A 22,288-nucleotide genomic window follows, 5' to 3' on the forward strand; every position below is an offset into this window, starting at 1 on the left:
GTTAGACTAGGTTAGCAGCAGGTTGTCCTTCCCTATTGTTTCCCCTAAGTTATGGATCTTGTTAATTATTCCTGTTTTGTTTTGAATCTTGGTCTGCTTTCTTCACTTCTGGGATGCCAATAGGCAGAGCTAGGTTTCAAAAAGTGGTTCAGTTTGCAGGCGTGACCTTCAAAGGAGTAGAAAGAAATGTGTCCCCAAGGTTGGCTAGAGCTGTCAGCCCCCATTGTGTTTATTCTTCCAGCTGTTTATGTTCATGTTGGCTCACGAGCATCTCAAGAGGGCCATAAAAAAGTTGCTGGGATCCCTAGACTCCATCCAGACAAGATCTCAGGGTTTCAGTTGTATTTACTGTGCTCTTACTCTAGGAAATCCCCATGACCAGTTTGGAAGCCCTAAACACAGCAGGACCATTTGTCAGCAAGTATGAACTGGCCCAACAGACTGACATTAAATGCCACAGAATCTGGGTCACTGGATCAGTGGGAGAGTTGTGGTCCCAATCCAAATTTATGTGCCTAACTTCTGGCTTGGGTCCTAAATACATAAGGATTAATCTTTATCCCACCAAAGTGAGCTGTTAAACTCTCCCAATAGCAGAGTGGCTTCAGGTTAAGATGCAAGGTTCTTGTTACTTATTTTTGCAGTTCCAAATTTTCTCTCCTAATATGAAGTCCAGCTTGAAACTTCCAGTGGACAATTGGGAAGTATGAAGACAGAGATGGGAAGTAGAATAGGGAGGTGGAGTGTTGCCGTAGAGGTGGTGGAATAAGAAAAGTCTTACTGCTAGGGGTATTTTAGAGATGTGAAACTCTTTAGCAGAAAAATGGATAGGTTGTGGGAGGGTGAGGAGTCCTGTTTTTGGGATTTCATCCCATTAGAATCAGATCTTTTGGAAACAAAAATGAGTTGTAGGCTACAGGGTTGAGTGAAAGTTTCCAATGAGGAGTAAAGCTCTGTGATATACAGATAGTGACATTTGTTGGCCTTAGTAATGAATAAATGCCAAGTTTGGTGTATCATGTGATGTGTCCTGTTTGCCTTGCGCTAACAGCCTAAACCTTTGAGTATCAGTAAATGTAGTGTTCTGAATTCAGTGGTGTAATTCCAAGCTTAGCTGTGTTAGAACTGTGTGCTAGTCAGGTTGTGTATGTGGAAAATATATATTCATATATAGAAATATATATATATTTAAACCTCCGCTGTTTAGGAGGAAACCAGGGAAAATCCTCCAGGAAGTAAAACTGTGGAAATCTTTGTGAATGTAGTGTTTTGGGTTTTTTTTTAATGGGATGTTTTTTAGTTGTTTTGGTTTTGTTTTGGTTTGGGTTTTTTTTATGTGCATGCCTCATAGAGATGCTGACCTGTCCATATTGATCATTGCTTTTCTGAGTGCTCAGAAGCCCCTGCAGCACTGCTCAGCTCTGTCTCCAGGGCAGCTCAGCAAAAGGCTTGTGTTGAGCTGGCAGAGAGGTGTGCTGCTCACTGCTCTTCCTACCTGTCACATGAGGGACAACTGGCCAGAGAAGATGAGCTCCCAAGACTTGGTGTGATTCCTTGGCTTTTAAGATGCTTCATACATCTTCACACTCCTCAGTAATGTCCTTTCCTACAGGATGTAGCATAAGCTTTGAAGATGATATGTCACAGCAGGCAGAACACATCCGGAAGGCACTTCAAATAGCTTAACACACCAATCTTACATAAGGACAGGCCATGCAAAACAATTCTTCTTATTATTTTTCAGCCCTAAGTTTCATATTTGAAGACACACCACAGTTCCCACTGTTTCACCTGGAATACAATGAGAATTTAGCCCCTGACTTCAAGGTGAAATAAATTTTGCCCAAGGAACATCACTAAGAGCGTTAGTTAAGATGCTCAAACCACCTAATCCAAGCATTTCCATGGCTCTAGATGAACCACTGATCATCCAGCTTGGGATGGTTTCTTCTTAATGAAGAGCAACCATCAAAATGTTTAAAATATACACAGCGAGTGGTCAGAATATAGCTTTACATTTCCATAATACATGAAGTTTTTTGGTGGCAAGGGGCTTGGAACTAGAAGATCTTTAAGGTCCCTTCCAACTCTGGCCATTCCATGAGCTCACTCCAAAGCTAGGTGTGAAGTGTCAGCCAGTGGTTTTAATTCCCTCTCTATTGAAAGAACTTTCCAAAGGCCATTGAGCTGTCTATTTTTGACACATGTATTTGAGTAGGGTGAATGGTCCTTGAAAGGTTTTCTTTGCCGAAAGAGCCTGGGAGACTGGTAAGGCCTGGATACCTTCCTCTCACATCAGCTAAGTAGAGATAGAAATCCTGGCTTGTGCTCCATGTGCACTACATCTGCAGCATGCATTCAAACATACACACACAGCCAAGCACACAGGCTGGCCCTGCACTGAATACCAGGAACTATAGCAGAGGCAAGCTTCAGGGTGAAATCCTGCATTGCTCTACTTTCCACAGACTCTATGTCCATCCAACCCACTCAGGTTTATGAGAAAGGAGACCAAATCTCTGCCATTTCAAATTCATTTTGGGCTCTGAACTTGTCAATCCCACTGGGAAACAGTGCTCTGCTGTTCTATGTTTCCAGCTACCACAATGCTGATTATGTTCCACTGCTGATCTGTAATATGTTTTACTTTTCTTGTAAAAAGAAAAAAAAGAAATGTTTTGCTTTTTACCCTGTGAGAGTTCCTGTGCTATTGATTGCTTTTGCATTTTCACTGTACTGTTACTCCTTTCTGCAAAATGGTGCTAATTGCTGACTGAGCTCCTGTTTCCTGACTGCTTTGCACACCAATCACCTGCTTCTTCATTTGCAGCACAGCCGGTGCCAAAACCTGGCACCCATGCATTCCACAAATTCTTGCCTCTTGGAGGCAGATAGGAAGTGTCTAATTAATGTTTTGTGGCCTGGGTTTGGTTGCATATCACAAATTGTCTCTTGTGAACATGTTAAGCACACCTCCTTGTGGTGCTTTTTCATTGTTGATATTCTGATGAAAGTCTCACACACACACACACATACACACACACATATATTAATGTACTGCCAATTGATTGTGATGTGCTTGTGATCTCTGCTTGCTCAAAGGGTTCTTTTTCCAATGATAAATAAATGCTGAAGACGAATACCACCTCCTTGATCTTGTTTTCTCAATTAGAAGCACAGTTAAATGAAAGAAACACCCGTCCAACCAAAATGAGGCTTGTGTTGCTTGGAGTTCCCATTTTCATGCCTGCTGTAGGGACAGCTGGGCTGGCACAGTCTTAACTCCCTTTAGGTGGCTGCTAACCTCAGACCAGTCTGGCATGAGCTCTAAGTGTTTGCAATTGCAAAGATGGACAGTGAAGTCATGTGGATGGTGCAAATTTTCTTTTATTTTTTATATAAAATATCTTTGAGTAGAGGGTCCATGCAGTGCCTTGCTCATGTCCACATTCTCCTGGCTCAGGGAGCAGAGACCAAATCCCATCGAGAGTTGGAGGAAGGGTAGATGATATGCATTTAACAATGTTAATTACACTTTTTTCAACTGCCTACAGCTTTTCTCCATAAGCCAAACCTGAAAAACCTGGTCTACTGGAAAGTGTCCCTGCCCATAGATTGAAACTAATTGAGCTTTAATGTCCCCTGCTGCTCAAACCTTTATATTGTTCTGCGAAAAACACCTGAAAAGCCAATGAGAGGATTGAAGGGGCTATAAATCCTCTCTGAAAGGAAGAGGCAAATTCTTGGGTTGAACACTTTCAGTGCACTGCAAACCCAACCACTGTTGAGCAAGTGCTTGGCAGAGTCTGTAGAAGTGTAAAGCAGTGATTTTATATTAATGAAAGCATCGGCTATCTGGGAAAAGTGATACTTGAGAAGACAGCCGGACTGAGGGCAGTATTTTATTTTAAATATTGAACCCTAATCTTAGCTTAATCTGTTTTTTCTTTTAATTAATCTGCAATTCCAATTTTTAATCATGATTTCTCATTTAATGGATATCCCCATCAACCTGAAGAAAATTACTGTAGTTTTGGGCAACTTTGTCTAGTGGGAGGTGTCTCTTTCCATGGTAGGGGATTTGGAACTAGACAGCCTTTAAGGTCCCTTCCAATCCAAACCATTCCATGATTCTATGATTTTGAAACTTCTCCTCCACCTCCTCCTCTCTGTTGACATCCATGGGCCACCAAACCTTTTCTGCCTTCCTGTTGCTAAGGGTGCTATTTCTCATCTCTGCCTGGTTTGCAAATCACTTTCTGAATTTATTCTATTTGTGACCACATGCTAGTGACAGTGCTGCTTCCTGATGTCCTCTGTATCACCCTGCCTTCCCTCTCCCTTCCCCACCAGTTTCATCCATTCATCAATCACAACTATCTGTATGATCTTTGGAGCACTTCAGCTGGGCTGTAGGTTGCAGGATTTATCATTTTACTCTCTATAGCTGGTAGTGGAGAAAATGCTAATTTCTAAAAGACTGGTTATTATTGGAGCTTATCTGTGACAATCCATGACAGTCAACAAAGTGCTTTTCCCATGGCACAAGGGTACAGGGTCTTTTCCATGCTGCAGTTTGGATATGTAATCCATCTGCTTCCAAAGTGAATGCTGGAAAATGCAGCTACCCAAAGTGAATGCTGGAAAACATGCCTTCACTGCCCTATTGATCTCTGAACTCACTCAGCCTTGCAAAGCCCAAGCACAGAAAGGGGCAGGATGCATTTCAAGGGAACAGTAGGACCTATTGGGCTCATGGAAGGCCTGGACTCCCTGGTCTTTAACCATCACTATCTGAACCCACTGATGTTTACTGACTCCTTAATCCTCACCAAATCACTAGTGACTGAATCACACTTCACCTCTTTCCAAGGGCTGTGATAGAGAGCTTCACTGAAAATGAAGCATTTTGTCTTACAAGAGCATTAAGTGTGGAGGTGTGGAGGCACTGGCTGGAGGAGAAATAGTCTTATTTGTCCGTATTGGTGTCTGGGTGATCAAGGAGGGGAGACAATAAATTAAATTTTGAAAGTTGAGTCTCTCTCTCAAATACTTAATAACAGAGCGTCTTAGGGGTCTTCTCCAACCTAAAAAATTCTGTGATCTAAGAGTGGCCTTGCAGAGGTGTCACTTTAACTGCCATGAGCAGTCTCATGAGGAGTTGCCTCCCTGCTTCCAGTTTTACTGAGCTGCTTTTAAATACATTGTGGCCACTCATTTAGGATGCTTGTGCATGGATGGATGAAAGTTTCTCCTTGACACTCTCCATCCTTCCACTCCAACTTGGGCACAGCACTGAGCTCCCTTTGAAAACCTCAGTTATAATTTTTACATCCCTCACTGGTAAAAGGATGTTTCATCAGCTGACCTATCAGCCCTTATATAAATGCAGCTTCTTGTGTCATGATAGTCTTTTGATTTATGGTTTATTTAGAGATGTGCCAATGCAGGAGAGAGAGAGACTTTTAAAGAAGATGCTTCTGACATAGCTTGTATCTCCCAACATCCAAGGAATAACAACCATCCCCGACAGTGACATCAGATCAAGAAGTGGAGCCATACAGGAAGGAGAAATTCTCTAGTAAAAACAGGATGATACCAATGTGCTCAGCTCTAAGAACAGTATCTTTTCCACATTTGGAAAATATTGTGATGTTGAGACATGGGCTTCTGCACTGCCCTGTTCCAGCAGTGTCATGGTAAGTTTGATTCAGTTGGGGAATTGGCACCTCACTTCCATTTGCCCGTAATTCACCTGAGCTTTCTGGGTCAGGAGCAATTCCACTAATGCCATTGGGTCTACTTCCAAGATCAGGGGTGTGTGATATGGGGTAACATAGCTCTGAGTACTTCAGGACTTGTGGTCTGTCATGAACTCTGAATTGCTTGTAAACACTCTTCATTTCTGTTGCAGGGTGCTTTGGGAACAACTCCCGAATCCTGACTGTCACACGGAGGACATGTGAGGCAAGAATAAAAGAAAATCCTACTAGTGGATTGAAGGCATCTTTCTAAAGGCATTGAAGGCATGCTTTCTAAAATGTCAGTTTGCCCTTCAGGCAGTCTACTCCATGGAAGCCAACAATAAGGACCAGCCACCAGAAAAATGATGGATGGTAGTGGCAGATTCTAGTGAGCCCTGACTGCTCTCAGTGTGTTCTGTGGTGTGAGAGATGGGAAGGGGAAAGCATATCTGAACCCTCCTGGTTGTCCTCTGCCCACCCCAACCTAGCCTGTGGCATGCAACAACCCCGAGCCCCCAAAGAAAGATGGATGTTCCTGTATCTTCTTAGAGAGACCAGTGTGTCCTCTCTAGCTCTGAAAGAGGTCTGGAGAACTGGGTAACAGCAGAGTGAGGAGCACCCTGCATGGCACATGGTGGAGAGAATCTCACCACATGATGGGTGGCAGATGAGTCTGTTCTCATCAGTTAACACCCATAAGCACTTGATAGCTCCAGTACCAAATGGTCAAGGTAGGGAAATTCTGAGAGCAGCCCCTGGCCATTGGACTGATCCTTGGCCTGGTTCAAGATTTAGTACCCAACTGAAGACAAGTGCAGCTGTGGCCACCTTACTTGGACCCAAGAGATTTGCCCAGAGAAGCTGTGGCTGCCCCATCCCTGGAAGTGTTCAAGGCAAGGTTGTACTGGAGCTGGTCTCGTGAAAGGTGTCCCTGTCCATGACAGGGGGGTTGGAACAAGAGGATCTTGGAGATCCTTCCCCCTAAAATAATTCTGTGATCCTGTGATTTATCAGCAGGGATACAATCCCTCAATGTACCCTGAATTTAATGAAGCAGTGCTTTGGAGCCGTAGCCCAGTGAATGTCTTTGCCCCCCTTGCCCCTGCTCTCTCCCCTCTCCCCAGTGTTCATTGCTGATCAGAGATCTCTCCCCACTGGCCTCTTCCCTTGCAGTTTGCAATGCCCTCCCATCTCCATCTGACCCCATTTGCCTGCCACACCACCATTCCTTCTTGCCTTCTGAATAATTTTCCTCCATCCTCTCTGCCAGCTTTTCTGTGTCTGTCCCACAGCTGCTTCTCCAATCCTTTGCTTTCTCCCTCCTCTCCCCTTTGAGCCTTTCCCCTCCATATCACCCCAAATAACCAGCTCCACCAAGGACCTTCTCCTTCCCATCCTCCCTCAGTTACTGTCTCATGTCCTGTCTCTCTTGGACTGTAAGTCTTTTTCTTTGCCTGTACTGTGTGATATCACTCATTGCTTGAATAAATGATACCTCACCTACCAAGTGCCCCTTCTCTCTCTCTCCTTTCTTCGTGTGACTTCACTAGATGTGTCTGCAAGTGCCTTGTGTGTCTGTCCTGATGGCCAATCGAGCAGTTGGTCGTCCTTCCACAGATCTGTCTTTTAGGATGACACTGCTCATGCTTTTGTTCTCCTGTACCTTTGTTTCTTTTTTTTTACAGCCAGAGGGACAAGCTTTGTTGTCCAGTGTAGGAGCCTGGCACATTCAGAGCTGCAGGATTTTCTGTCCCTTGCCATTCTGGTGCATCTGATAAAGAGGTTGGCCTTTCTCCAGCTTCCTGCAGAGATGTCCTGTGCTGCCAGGTGGCACAACAAGGACAGCAGCCAAGGAGAATGAAGGAGAAATCTTGTAGCCCAGAGCAGAAGCAGCTGATGGTAAAGGAACAACATTCTCCTGTAACAGGAAGGAGAGGTCAGAGATGTGTCAGTGGAAATCCAAGCAGATATATCTCTCAGGGGAATCAGCAAAAGCTGGCTTAGCATGTTTCAGAGATGGATGCCCAGGAGGCTTCCTGTGGCTCAGAAGGTGCCCTGGACATCTGGTTCCTTCATCCCAGGCGATGACTAGGGTTGTCCCTGCCCCTTCTACATGTGAGTACATCAAGCATCCAGTTGTGACTCAAGTCTCAGATGGCTCCTTGCTGCCTCCTTGTCCTAATTGATTGCCTCCAAGTGCTAGTTTGGTCGGTGCTGGCTGGAGCTGTTGGTGCATATGGAGATGGTGCTTCTTCCCAGGTGCTCCTTACAAACATGGAAAGTTGCAGGAGCAGCTCAGCTCCTCTACCCTTACAGTGACCCTCACTGCCTGTGGTGTGACACCAGCCTGCTAGAAAGCAAAGAAGACTCCTGGTCATGCTGAGTGAGCTCAGAGCATGATCACCAGTCTGGTTTCATGGGCCATCTGCAGGAGTTAGGTCTGAGGACCTAACAAGAAGCAAAACTGAAGTAGTTTGGTGGGCATGGATGGGAGAGGGATCAAGCAGTGCTCAGTCCCCTGGGTTTCCTTCAGTGCCTGTTCCTGTCCTGTCCTGCCTGCAAGAGCAGAGAGAAGAGAAGAAATGTGTGGGGAGCTCAAATCCTTAGTGACGAGCCTGGAAATGCCATCTAGGACAAGCAAGACTTGCAGCTGGGTTGTGTCTGACATCTCTAGGATGCAGAGATTTTGGTGTAGGTGTTGGAAAAAAAGATTGGGAAAGAGGATCAATCCCTTGATGTTGGTGATATCCTGCATCCTTTCCTGTGTGCCACCATGAACTTACTTCCACCTGTCTTGTTCCACAGTGCTGCTGCCTCCTCCTCCAAGCACTGAAAAAGCACTGAAAAAATCTCAGCTGCAGTTTTACGGGCTGGCTAGTATTTAGGACAAGAGCTGTTTTGGTATCTGCTGGTTTGGTTTGAACTCCAAAGGACTGAGTTCCTTGTTACTCATCCCATACCTACATCAAGCCAGATTTCACAACCAGGCATTTTCTTCTTCAGACCTTGCTGGCCCCAAGCTGGTGCATGTTTCCAGACCTCATGCCTTTGCAAGGACAACAATCCCTCTGGTTGCTGAGGTATAGAGCAAGGCTCAGATTCTGCACTTCCCTGATACAATCCACAGTTATCTCTACTGCTTGATGTGCCTTTTCTAAATAATGCAACTGAGACCAATTAAGTACCATGTTAAGACCATTTTTCAGGATAAAAATGTTTGTATTTTTGTTGCTGTTTTGTAAAGACAACAAGCTTCAGTGCACAAAGGGCAACACAGCATTCAGAAGACAGAAGTAACTTGTCATAATCTACTCATAATCTAACTGGGAATTGCATTTGCCCAAAAATCAATGAGTTTCTGTCTTCTGAGGAACATGAACCTTCCAGTGTCCTGGATAAGGGTACTAACCAAAAAGTGGTTCCTCCACAGACAGCCTGAATTCTCTGTGAGAGAAAGGACAGACTTTGCATGTTTTTTTTTCTTTAAAATGCTCCTTCAGCATCAAAGTTTTGTGCCTGAGGCTGCTTGCTGTTTCTGGGTGATTCCTGCTGCCTCTATTTCTCTTAAAGGCAACTTTTAATTTTCTGTGTGCCTTTACAGACTCATAACAGCTCCTAAGTAGCTAAACTGCTTTAAATTAAAGTAATTTTGCAGAAGAGAATACAATCATCAGCTCATTTTGATACGAGGCCACCAAAACATCAAGATGTGAATTCATAGAGGAACAGGGATGAGATGTGAGCAGGTCCTCCACATCTCTGAGGAACAGGATAATATTGCTGGAGCTGTCAGAGGCAAGTTTAGACCCCAAGTAACAAAATCTCAGCTCTATGTGACTATACCAGGACAAACAAAGAGAAGATGGCGCCATGTGTGCTCATGGTGGCCCATGAACACCCCTCATTATTTCCAGACACCTTGTGCTGCCTCTGGGAAACAAACCCCTGCTCTTTCTGCACCTCTCTCAGACATAATGGGAAGAGAAATCTGTCGCCTCCAATTCATGTCTTCTACATTCTCACCTTCTCTCAAAATTAACCCTACAATTTGCTATCAGCAGCCCTCATGAGGGCAAAGATCTCCAAACTCCTTTTTCTCTTGGCTTAAACAAAGATCCTTCATAAATGTGTGTTGGAGCTTGTTATGTTTTAGGATCAAGCTTTCCTTTCAACTCTCCAATTTGCACACTGCCAGCTCACTCTTCACAGGTCTGGTAGCTAGAGCTAGACCTCGCTGTGCAGTCCCTGCAGAGAACAGCCACGGTTGTTCTCTGCTGTGAATACCAACTCAGGGGAAAATAATGTAATTACCTACCCCTCACACTTCTTCCAGTTTAAAACAGGTTTGGATGGACAATCACATAAACAAAGAGGAAACCAGGGGATGAGATTCCTCCTCAGGCTTGAAATCCATGGCTGAAGGATGCACACAGTCATGGGAAATAAGCCAGTAGATTAAAAGGAAGAACATACACTGCAGACACCAGCTTTTTGACTGTCTCAACAGAGAGGGACCACCCTGTTGAGATGGAGGAATTCCCCTGGTGATTCTGAGATCGAGGAATTCCCCTGTTAATTCTAGCAAGGGCTCAAGATTGTGGATTGAAAATAGTTCACGTGCTTCAGGGAGAGATGATATTTTGCTTTCAAAGCTCTCCTCTGAAATGCAGGGTAGCAGCAAGAGCAGGGTTGGATACCAAGGAAGAAGTGGAATGGCTCTAGTGTTGACCCACCTGGATCATCATGCACACACTGGCACAAGACAACCTGGGATCATGCCCCATAGTTCCTGCATCCTCCCTCACTATATGAGATGTGAAGATGTGCTTGGTATCTGGAGTAGTTGCTGATGGCCTTCAAACTGCAAGTGCATGTGCCTTTGGGCACCATTTTCACTGTCAAGGATGTGCAGGCATCTCCAGCCTTCTCCAGAGACCAGGCAATGGGTCCTGTCCTAGCAGATACCTGTGCATCTGCAGTGTGGACCTGGTCTACACTGACAGTGGGACATCTTTCCAAAGAGAAGCTGCTGTGCATTTTCCCCCTAATCTTTTGATTTATGGTGCTGGGCTCACCTCATTCCCATAGGAACTACTGGGCTGAAAGAGGTCACCAGGTTTCCTACCAACCTCTGCCAACAGCTTCTGGCAGCAAATGCCTCTTTGCAGTAAGCAAAAAGGGCAAGGTGAGGGTGAGTATTTGAGAGAGAGCTGTCCTGCCAGGGCTCTTCACATGGTCCTGCCTCATGAGCTTCTCATACAGAAATTGTTTTTCTTGGGTGTGGCTTGGGCTGATTTCATAGACCAAGAAAATTGTAACCAGACACTCCATGGTGTTAGGTCCTCCTTCTCTCCTCTAACCTGGAACCATTCCTTGCACAAAAATTATGCAGGACTGGGGGATAAATGGGGATCTCCACAGTCCCTTGATGCAACCACCATGTAAAGCTGCCCATTTTAAATCTTAGCAGGTTTCTCATCAACTGCTTTCTGCCTTTCTGCACCCTCACATACCCATTCCCATCCATCCATGTCTCTTCTCATCCCCAGAGATCCTCCTCCTTCCTAATGAAGACTGATTCCCTTGTTCCCTACTGGTCTTTCCTTTCCTTTCCTTTCCCATCCCTTCCCCTGTGCTTTCTCAAAACTCAGCCTTCCTTCCAACACGTGCCCAGAGCTTCTACTGGCAGCATCAACCCTAACTCCAGGGTGCCTTTGTTCTTTAGTGCTGCCATCCAAGACTATCCAGGTACAAGATTACCTTCCCAGGCATCCAGTACCACCATCCACTGGTGCCATCATCACCTTCTGGTGTCTCCTGGGGGTATCTAAGAGAAAAGGGGTGCTCTCAGATTGGGGTTAGTGTACATTAGCTGGGCTTACTTTCCTGCCTGTTGTTTTAACAGGTTCCAGGTGCTTCCTGAGCAGCACAAGAGCTCAGCTCCACTGTGACAGGGCTGTTAGCACTCATCATGAGGGAAACAAACTGCTTCTTTTGTGAGACAATTTTACAGCAAGGTGTTAGTTTGGTGCAGGTTATAATCAATTGGCAAGTGTTTTTTGTAGCTGATGGTGGACATGATCCTGGTCAGTTGAACCAAGGGCTGGTCAAAAAGTCCAGCCCAAGCCCTCACAGGTTTTGTGGACATCCATGGGTTTTGGACCAGTTCCTTGCAGGGAGCAGGACCACTCACCAGCCAGCCTGAGGACATACCAAATGTGTGGTTGCTTGGGGAACACTCTGCAACTCTGCAACTCTGCAGAGTCATTGGTCATGGGGCAAAGTGGGTGGCATTTTGTTGTTATGGGCCAGCTGATTGCTCTGATAGCTTTGCAATGATGATCTTTCTCTGCTTCCAGGACCCTTGAAAAAAACACTGGTGCTACAGACCAGGAACCAAGTACCTTAGTGCAGGAGGAACTCAAATGAAGTCAGGAACTTCCGTCTGAGCAGCAGCTGGAGCCAATGTATAGTCTGCATGAAATGTGTATTGTCGGGCTGGCATAAAATAAAGCTGATTATGAGAGCTGAATGACAACTTCTGTTGTCTCTCAAGCACTTTGAAGTTATTGTGTGATGCAGTTAGCATGTCTGTGCCTTGACTTATGTATAGTAAAGTTACAGAAGAAAAAAAATGGGTCCAATTCTCCCTTTATTCATAGGTGGGAAGCAGCACTGGTTTTAAGTTTCTCTATTTTACATGGACAACAGAGAGAGATTCATATCCATAGCTTGTGGAAGTATCACAACTGGATTTCAGAGATTATGCCAGAATGCTAGTTGATAGAAGCAACAACTCTCTTAAAAGATCCTTGGAAGATTTATTGCACTATAAATTCTTAACCACTGTCAGGAACTTGTGTTTGGATATTGCAGGTGAGGCACACCTTGTGCAACATCTGACAGATCCCCTTGCCACTGTGCTATAGCCATGAATATTTCAGACCTTCTTCTGAGGCTGCTAATATTCAACTGTTTGCCAATTTGGGTATCACTTAAGGCAAATAACAGAGTGGTTTGGGTTGGAAGGGACCTTGTAGATCATCCAGTTCCACTGCCCTGCCATGGGGAGGGACATATTCAACTAGACCAGGTTGCTCCAAGCTCCATCCAACCTGGCCTTGAATTACAGGAATGAGGCAGCCACAGCTTCTCTGGGCAACGTGTGCCAGGGTCTCACCACCCTCACAGGGAGGAACTTCTTCCTGATATCTAACCCAAATGTTCCTTCTTTCAGTCTGAACCCTTGTCCTATCACTACATTTCCCGATGCAGAGTTCCTCTCCGTCTTCTTTGTAGGCCCCTTCAGATACTGGAAGATGTTCTGAGGTGTCCAGGCAACCTTCTGTTTTCTAGGCTGAACAGCACCAACTTTCTCAGCCTGTCTTCTTAGGGGAGGTGTTCTAGAGTCCTTATCAAATGCTGGAAAAGACATCAAAACTTGCTGGCAAATTAGTATTTCTTCTCATTTTCTAAAAAAATGTTTTACTGAAAAATTGTGAGGTTATTCACAATTGGCAACGTAGGAAAAATTTAGTCAACTCATGGTCGTTCTGTATGTTCATGTTTTCTGGGTGAGGTTCCATATGTTCATAAGATTGGACTTGGTGATCTTGGAGGTCTTTTCCAATCTTTATGATTCCTACAGGATTGATGCAGCACCATGATGGGAGATGCAATCCAGTTCTACAGCCTGTCCTGTGCAGATGGCATGGAGTAATTTCTGACTGTAATTTCAGCCAGGTAGTAATCTCAGCACACTCCAATAAATATTTCTAGGTTTAGGCTGAAGTGTTCTAACATTTAGAGCTGAGATTAGGTTTACTTTCCTAAAGTGGTAACTTTAGGCAAAAGATTACTCTTCCTTCACAAATGAGTTATGCAAAGGAGGTACTTCACTGGAGGTGGGGAGAACTCCATGGAGAATGGCATCTCCATAGTCCTCCAAATCCAGAGGGTTTGGCTTGCAGCGTTCATAAGTTATATTCACAAGTTCATAAGGATATTGCCTTGGCGTTGAAGAAGTCATTCATGTATTTCAAAGTGAAAATGCAAATCCATGATACACCTCTTCCACCTCCTCCTTCTCATCCTTCTTGTCCTCGTCATTGTTCTTCTCCTCTTCCTAATGTTCACATTGTGAGGAGTTCTCTTTGGTAGCAGGAAGATTGGAAAGAGCCTCCTTGTTAAAGGGATAAAATACAGAGGAATATTTGTCACAACTAGGTTTCTACAGCATGTTATAGATCAAGTGAGAGCCTTTAGACCAGCTCTGCCTTAGGTTCAGATTTTTGGCAGACGCTTTACTCAAGACAACCTGCACCTAAAAAGCTCTGGCTTGCCAGTTCTCAGGAATGGCCAGTCAGGTCTATTATGAAATGAGTAGTTGATTGAATAGACAGAAGATTAACAGACAAAAGTCTTTAAAGAGAGTTACTTACTACACAGGTTAAAACAAAGAACTAGTAGTAAATTTCCATAAAACAGTGCACAATATAAACATGCCTATATTATAGCTAGCAAAGAAATAGTATAAATTAGGAATCAATGTAATTTACACCAATTGATGAGTCAGTCACACATAGAGTCCTGTCACTCAGTGTCTGGAAGAGTAACCACAAAGTGTAGTCCTGGCTTCAGGAAAAAGCCCCACACATTTCCGGGGAATGTGCAGAAGAAATTCTGCTTTGTGAAAGTTTTGTGTAGCTTTTACAGCATGTAAAGTGAAGTGTCTTTCAATCAGAAATTCGAGCTTGTCTTCCTTCAATCTCACTCTCAGGGCAAGATGTTTATTGTCAGCTGGGAATGCCACCTCAATGGTGCAAGAAATCACTCATGACCAGACAGTTGTCCAGCTTGAGTTATCTCACCAAACAGCAAATTCATGTGGTGGGGGGAAGATGCCCTGAGCTATCCCACCAGCTGACAGGCAGAACAGATAAGCCCTCCTGTGAGGAGTTACTCTGACAAGAGTAACTAAGAGTAGCTAATTAAATATTTACTACAAAGGGATGGAGATTACATGCCTATGAATAATTGCACCGAGTGTGCGCCTCACTCAGCAGCTCAAGGATCCTTGTTACACATGATTAAGTAATTAACTGTTCTTGTGTATAATTACCATGATTGCACAATTATTAGAGAGGAGACCAGTCCAAAGGTCGAGTGCCAGATGTTGGTTGCCTGCAGGAGGTTTTGCTCTAGTTCCCTGGAGCTGTTGGTGTCCAGTTAGCCAAAGATCTTATCTATACACAATTATAGGCAGTAACCCAGATATCCACAGTGGAAAACTTGAGAAAAAGAGGCTCGCTCTTCCATCAGTATCTGATTTCTGGGAGTGGCTTAAAGAGGCAGAAAATCACACCCAAATATGCACCAAAAGATAGATATTTTGTCTGCCTCTTCAGTTCCCTGAAGGTGAGAGCAGGAACACGTAGCCACCAGCTTTTGTTTCACCAGTGGAATTTGTAGGGAAATGTGTCCGAAGTAAGAAGATGAAATTTCCCAGAGGTAGGTTTTGAAGCAGTAGAGTTGATTTAAATGCTGACTTAAATCAAGGCAGAAGAAAACATTTGTGTAACATTTGTTTAAATAGTGACATGTTTTTCCACCAGACTGAGTACAATACTTTTTGTTCCATTACCTTTTCTTTCCCTACATATTACGTTTCCCTCAGGTTCGTCCTACTCTCAAAAATAGTCAAGTTACTAACTGCACTGCTCATCCCATGTATTATAAATCATTCCCTGCCTTCGTTTTCCTTTTAGATTGCAAAGTCCTTACAGCTGGGAGTTTCCCTAATTTTGTGACCTGTTCATCTTGATCTTATCCTGTAATACATGTGAGAGTAGGAATTATCCTCCCAACAGCAAGCCCAGTTCAATGCTGCTGAATTTTGCATGCCTGCTTTTATCTGTGGTGTATGTGGCACATTATTCCCGCCCTGGCTGTGGTTTGTGTCAGCAGTGGTGTAAATGTGTAAGGCTGAGGAAGAGGAGGAAATCCCCCCAAGCAAAAAAAAAAAAAAAAAAAAAAAAAAAAAAAAAAAAAAAAAAAAAGCCAAGGCTGAAATAAGAGCAATACAGGAGACCAGAAATTAGAGCAATGAAAGAAAAGTAGTATTTCAAACTCAGAATTCAATGCAATGGAGGCAGATAGAAGCAAGGGAGCAAAGTTTTCTGTTCATCCAGGAGCTCAGTAATAATACTGGTCCAGGGAGTACATATCCACTAGAGAAGCAGCAGGAGAAGAAAGTGCTTGGGAGAGTGTTTCAGGCTGGATTTCACCCTTTGTAGGCTCCAGGGCTCACGGCTTTGAGGGCATTTGCTGATTTTTCAGGGAACAGCCCTGCCCAGGGATAAGGAGATGTGTAAAGTTCACACTGGAGATGCTTTACTCACCAGCAGCATGAGCAGGGTTTAATGCTGGAAAGCTCCTTATTTATGGGCTATTTCTTTTTAATGAGGCAGTGACTGAAATGGTTCAGTGGCTAAGGAGAGCTCCCAGACAGATCCATCAAAGACCAGGGCAGAAGTGAGAAAGGATTCAATTAGGATTTGAGGCCAGCAGCATTGGTGATGTAAAGTGACCAAAACTGTTGAGATTGTTCAACTTGTCCTTCTGATTTATGGGTTATATCCTTGTTGCGTTCCGCTCGTAGGGGAAACCATGGAGTGTTCCTTTCAACAGACTCCTCACATGAAATCAACCACAAACGAGTCAAATTATCACATGTCATAACTGTTTACTGATAAAGACAGGTATGTGTCCCGACCAGAGTGTTATAAATAGGGCCAGGAGACCTTCTCCTTTTGAAAATGGCCTTTATTGAAAACAGCCAGGGATGGGGGCTTAGGGGCGTGTGCACACCATCACTGCTCCCGAGACCACGCACTGGAGGAGGGATCTTCAGTTCTGTCCGATGAGCAGGCAGAGCTGGGCCTTCCGTCCTCGCGGGAGTCTCTGGGAAGGGGTCGGGCTAGAAAGCCAAGGTTCCCCCTTTGTCCTTGAGACACTCGGGGTGCTAACTTTCCTACTCCACTGTCAACTCATGGAGAGCGGCCGAGGAATGGGTTCTGAGGGCCTGGAGGTTCTTCATGTGTTCCCGTTCTAGGGCAGTCAGTTTTGGGCCTTTGTTTTGTTTTGGCTCGTTGTTAGGGGTGACTGCTCGGTGTTGGAGCTCCTTCATTTGAATATGTAGATGTGCGCAAGTCTCTATGGGAGCGGCGGAAGTGCCTCTCTCGACACAGGAGAAGTTGGAAGCAAGGACTGGGGGAAGGGTACAGAAACTACTGGGGAACATGTAAAGCTTAATAGGTTACAAACACTGGTTACATAACAGCAAACGTAACAATATAACAGTGAACTAACAAGGAACTTCATTAAATGTTCAACAAACTGGTTGCATTACAGTAAGCCAACAAAGAACTTTATTGAATGCTTTACCGTAAGGGAGTACTCTAAATTCTATTTCCCACAAGAGAAGGACAGAAAGTCAAGCAAAAGAGGGGAAAAGAGAGACACAGGAAGAGAGAGGAGGCAGGGACAGAACGTTATCCGAAGGATTCTGGGGTGCACCATCGACATTTGACCGGCAGGTGGCGCCTGTGCGCGCCCTGTTTGTGCAGCTCTCGCGAGAGCCGCGACAATTACGGTGCCTTTATCAGCTTTTATGTGCCAAGGCTCCTCCCACAGTCCCATCCTTTGAGGACGACCCTTGGCTACTCACAAAAATTTTCCCTGGGCAACAGAGGTTTGCCTGCTGGGAGAATGTCTTGCAGCCCAGTGGTGTAAGTTTTCTCTCCCCTGGTTGTCTGTCAGGCGAAGTCCCCCCACAGACAGAGCTTATTCTAAAGGAGTTGCCTGTGTAAGGGTCTGCAATGTTGGCAGTCTCCTCCCTCACACCTGTTAGCCACCTCCTACACATGCCACGTGTTAGGGCCCAGCCCATGTAGTAATCTCCCACCCTTTGTCAATTTTATAACATAAAATCCGGAAAATGTTGAGGCATAAATAAAAATTAAATTGGTTCCTCACTGTCCTGATAAGGTGTAAATACCCAGAACTAGATTAACTCCTTGCTGATTTACCGAAGTAAAAGTCTGATGGTGATTCAGAGGAATTGACAGACAAATGGATTGTTTGCAAAAGGGTATTACTTATGTATTTATTTTTTATTTTACTTATGGAAAACAATTCCTTATTTTGAAAGGGTTAAAATCATTGTGCCTAGGCATCCGTGGGCAAGAATAAGATACACTGTAGCCAATACAGAAACTAGATGAAACTTGGCAAGAAATAGTGAACAAAACTTGAAAAAGAAAGAAGGACAAAGCTTGCTAAAATCAATGAGGAAATCAACTGAAACAGCTAACAAGTGACTGTGCATGCCTAGAGGAGAAAGGTGAAAAGGGCATGGTGAGAAGGATGTCCAGCCTTCATCGAAGGAGCACCAAGGAAGATGCTGAGCCCTCCTCAGTGCGACCACCAGGCCCACACTGCACCTGTGCCTTGGATATGCTAATCACAGTCATGAGTACTAAGAAATAGTTTGCATAGCCACACCTTTTCTAAGGAAGAAATGAATTTGCATGCAATACAACCATACATTATAATCTGCTGTGTACCGGTGTGTGGGTAGTAGGAGGAGATATCCCCCGTGCACCCGGCGCGCTGAATAAAGTAAATATCCACTTCTTGGACTTTGTCCCAGAAATGTCTCTTGGCCTGGTTTGGGGCAATTCAATTTCCATGGCACAAAATATCCAACAGCTCTTTTTTAATTCCATTAATATGATGTTGAATTTATTTGGTTTCCTCCCCTCCACCAGTGATTCTTAGATGACTTATGCTCCCTTGTTTCCTCAAGGCTCTTATAAATCCTAATCTGAATTATTTTAACCCCCATTCACTTCCCCTTTCCTCCACTGACTTTCATCTTTTGTTTCCTTTACCTTGATGTGTTTATTTTCTGCTCTGTCATTCCAGTCACTTCATTTCTCCTTCTATCCTTATGCATCTTTCATAATTTACCCCACTTTGCTCTGGCAAGGGGCAGGTTTTCCTACTGGTGGAGTCAATTTTTGTGGCATATCTAGGTTACTGTCAGGACTTCTTTCCTGTGTAAAATGTCTTTAATTTTGTATGAATCTACTTTAATAATTTATCCCACATCAAAGATGCATAATGAAATCACCATCCTGAAATGGCTTTTCCATGTTGAGGAAATGGAGAAGAGATGGGCTGGAAGTTATTATCCCCAGATAGTATTTTGATGCAGAATAAGCCACAGGATTCAGGGGAAGGAGAAGGCTGGAAGAGCTGAGAAGATGCTAATGTTTGGGGTTTAGATTAGAAGAGAAAGGAATGGACCCAACTTAACTTTGCATTATAGTGGAGAACATCAAAAGCCTAAGAACGAAATTATCCCTATCCCAGCCAAAGCCAGGACAGATGTGAACCACTGAAATACTTTCACTGATGACTTTTGTCTCAGAGCTAAGCAGCACAGAGATGAACCACTTTAAAGAGAAAGATCCAAACCATCTTTGCCATAAAATCTTATTCACACATCTCAGGATTCCAAAGCCACTCAGGATTCCATTACTTACCTTTCCTGAGCTGCGTATTTCCTGAAGCTGGTCCAAAATGGACCACAAGATGTAAATGAGGCTTATGACCCTCATGAATTCATAGTTATGGGAGAGCTGCTGTAGTCCTGGTGATCTAGGGATACCTGTGAAGCAAGGTTGGTAGCTGTTTTATTGTTTATTAGAAGAGTGTGTTTGATCTGCCTGCATTGTAATGCAGGTAAAATACAGTATCCAACATGACTTTCTGAGAGTTTGACTAATTCTTAGTGACAGCTACAACCCCTTTCTAGAATCCCTCCATTTCTCTTGCAGCACTTCTTTGCTCCCTTCTCCCCGGTCATTATGGGGGGTTTTTGCAGCATCCAGCTTCTCTTCCTCCATTTTCTCTTCTCTTTTGCCACTATACATAATACAAGATATAGTATTTCCTTTTTGCCCTTGCATTTTAGTGTTTCTAATTCTGGACACCAGGGAAGGTTTTGATAGTAGGCATCCTTCTCTGTGCTACAAACCAAAATATTCGAGAACTCGTTTGCTCTTTCTGAAAAGCTTCTAGATATCATCAACATTTTCTTAGGCTGAATTTTCCATCTTGGTTTATTTCTGTAGTTCCTCTGTGCACAGAAAACACACATCTTAAACAGTTCATTACTAAGCCAGAGAGGAAAAAGGCAAATTATTTGAATTCAGAAGGATGAATGTTGTTGTATTACTAATGGGCTTAAAAATATATGAGTTGCAATCCTTAACTCTGAGTTCTTCAATCACCTGGTTAGATGTGGCTTGGATTTCATTTTGCTGCTTGTGTGAAGCAAGCTAAGAGTGCATCTGTGCAGAAGGAAGTTCCTTTTTGGAAGAGCTCATCGGCTTCTGTGGTGTTTTCAGGAGGGGGATCTGGGCAGCACATGGGGTGCAGGTGCTTCAGAAACACTACGTGACTGAATGCAGGCTGATCTCTTTGGAGAAATTATTCTGCCACATTTTAATCATGACAAGCAAACACAGAATGAGGGGGTACCAGCTGGTGCCATCTCCAGTGTGTTCAAGGAGCTCTATAAACATTGCACTGGGAAATGAACCTTTGCCTCAGGCAATATTTTAAACAGGCAATGGCCCTACTCATGCCACAAACTATGTATCTATTTGGAAATATGAAATGGTTATTATAATGCTCTAAATCACAAGAAATGTTCCCTTGGAGGGTTTTTGTCCCTCTTCTTTCTCTATGGAGAAAGGCAATTTTGAAGCAAAGATTTCTTTTCTGCAAAGATCTGGATTAGAAACAGAGAGGAGGGAAGGCTGGCAAAAAATAAAGTGTAAATGGAGAAGAAGTAGTGTATAAAACCTGGACATACCCTAGCTGTGTGCGTTGGCACCCTGAACCCCCTCATGCTGGGCTGATCCCACAGCATGGGCAGGATTCTGTCCATCTGTGGTGACTCCACATGTAGTGCTGCCTCCAGCTCTGGGGTGCAGCATCAGAAGGATGTGGAGCTGCAGGAATGAGTCTAGAGAAGGCCACAGAGATCCTCTGAGGGCTGGAGCAACTCTGCTGTGGTCAGGATGAAGAAGCTGGGAAGAAGAGAAGGCTCCAGGGAGATCTTAGAGCCTCTTCCAGTCCATACAGGGGCTTCTAAAGAGCTGGAGAGTGACTGTGGACAAGGGCCTGAACAAAGGAAACTCTGAGCTTCTTTACATTCACATCTAAGTGTGAAAGTCTGGGATCATGGGCTCCTGCTCTGTCTCTTGAGTGTCTGGTCACCCTGTGCCTTTTGTTTCCCCAGGTTCCTGCCCCAGAGCTCTACCTGCAGCTGCACACCGAGCTACCTGCACTGAATGTGTTCTTCAAGAGCCCTCACTTTGTTTTAATTGAGTACTGCTGCTAATATTCTGAAAGGGAAAAAGAGAAATTTCAGTACATTTAACCACTGTTCTTCCATACAACTTTATTTCGAGTACCAAACATAACACAATTAAGGCTAACAAGATAACCTTATAGGAGTGGAAATGATTATCAATATAAAATCACATAGGAATCTCAAAAGTCAGTTACAATCAACTGCTTGATCATTCACTGCTTGTTAAAATATGGCATCTAGCGTTCATCTCCATCCAGCTGGGTGCCTCCTAAAGAATCTCTCTATCCTCAAAGACTTACATAGCTAATCAACTATATTTGCTGTCAAATGACACTTCTGGCTGATTCAATTGACTGTGAAATCACGTATTTAGGTGCAATTTCCTCTAGCAGGGCTTTTACTATTCCTCCTGTGTCAGCCCTTCTTGCTGGAAAGGCTTCTGCCTGACAGCTATGTACTAGCATTGGAAAATGCTTGCACCCAGCATAGGTGGCATGTTCCAGAGTCCGTTTGCAGCCTCTGAAAAGGGAGGTAGGTCCATGGCTGCCATCCTAATTCTGAGCTCTGGGGTTGGAATGTCCATCACAAAGATATTCTGTTATACTCATAGAACCATAGCATAGACTCCTACAATGGATTGGCTTAGAAGAATTGCCCAATTCCACCCCCCTGCCATGAGAAAGAACACCTTACACCAGACCAGGTTGCTCCAAGCCCCGTCCAACCTGGCTGTGAACACTTCCAGGGATGGGACAATCCCAGCTTCTCTGAGTACCTTAACCAGGTCTTCACCACCTTTGTACTGAAAAATAAAAACCATAGCAGGACCTTTTCCCAGAATCTTTTCCAAGCAAATGTCTCTGGAAAGTCTTCTTTGGCAGATACAAGCCCAATCTACCTTCTCTTGGACTTTATTCTTTATTGCACTCTGTTCCTTCAAGCCTTAAATCCAACCATCAGTCCCAGCTCTGTAACAAAGGAGCCAGTCACCATGATTAGGTTAACTGGTTTTTTATTGAAGAAAACAACAACTGGAAACAGGGACCTGGGATAGCCCAAGGTCCCCAGCGATGAAGCAGACTTGAATTAAAAA

The 22,288-nt window shown here is 44.1% G+C and overlaps 1 protein-coding gene across 1 annotated transcript in view; it reads left to right on the plus strand.

Moving 5' to 3' along the window:
* The window catches only part of MAP6 (microtubule associated protein 6), a 44,605-nt gene extending 32,369 nt beyond the window's left edge, over positions 1–12,236 (plus strand). The window contains exon 4 of the mRNA XM_083854454.1: positions 12,104–12,236. Within this exon, the coding sequence (XP_083710580.1) occupies positions 12,104–12,173 (70 nt within the window). The 3' untranslated portion in view covers positions 12,174–12,236. The remainder of the gene's footprint in view (positions 1–12,103) is intronic.
* The last annotated feature ends 10,052 nt before the right edge of the window (positions 12,237–22,288 follow it).

This window comes from Zosterops lateralis, assembly GCF_965231275.1.
Source record: "Zosterops lateralis genome assembly, chromosome: 2".
In the NCBI taxonomy this organism is placed as follows: domain Eukaryota; kingdom Metazoa; phylum Chordata; class Aves; order Passeriformes; family Zosteropidae; genus Zosterops; species Zosterops lateralis.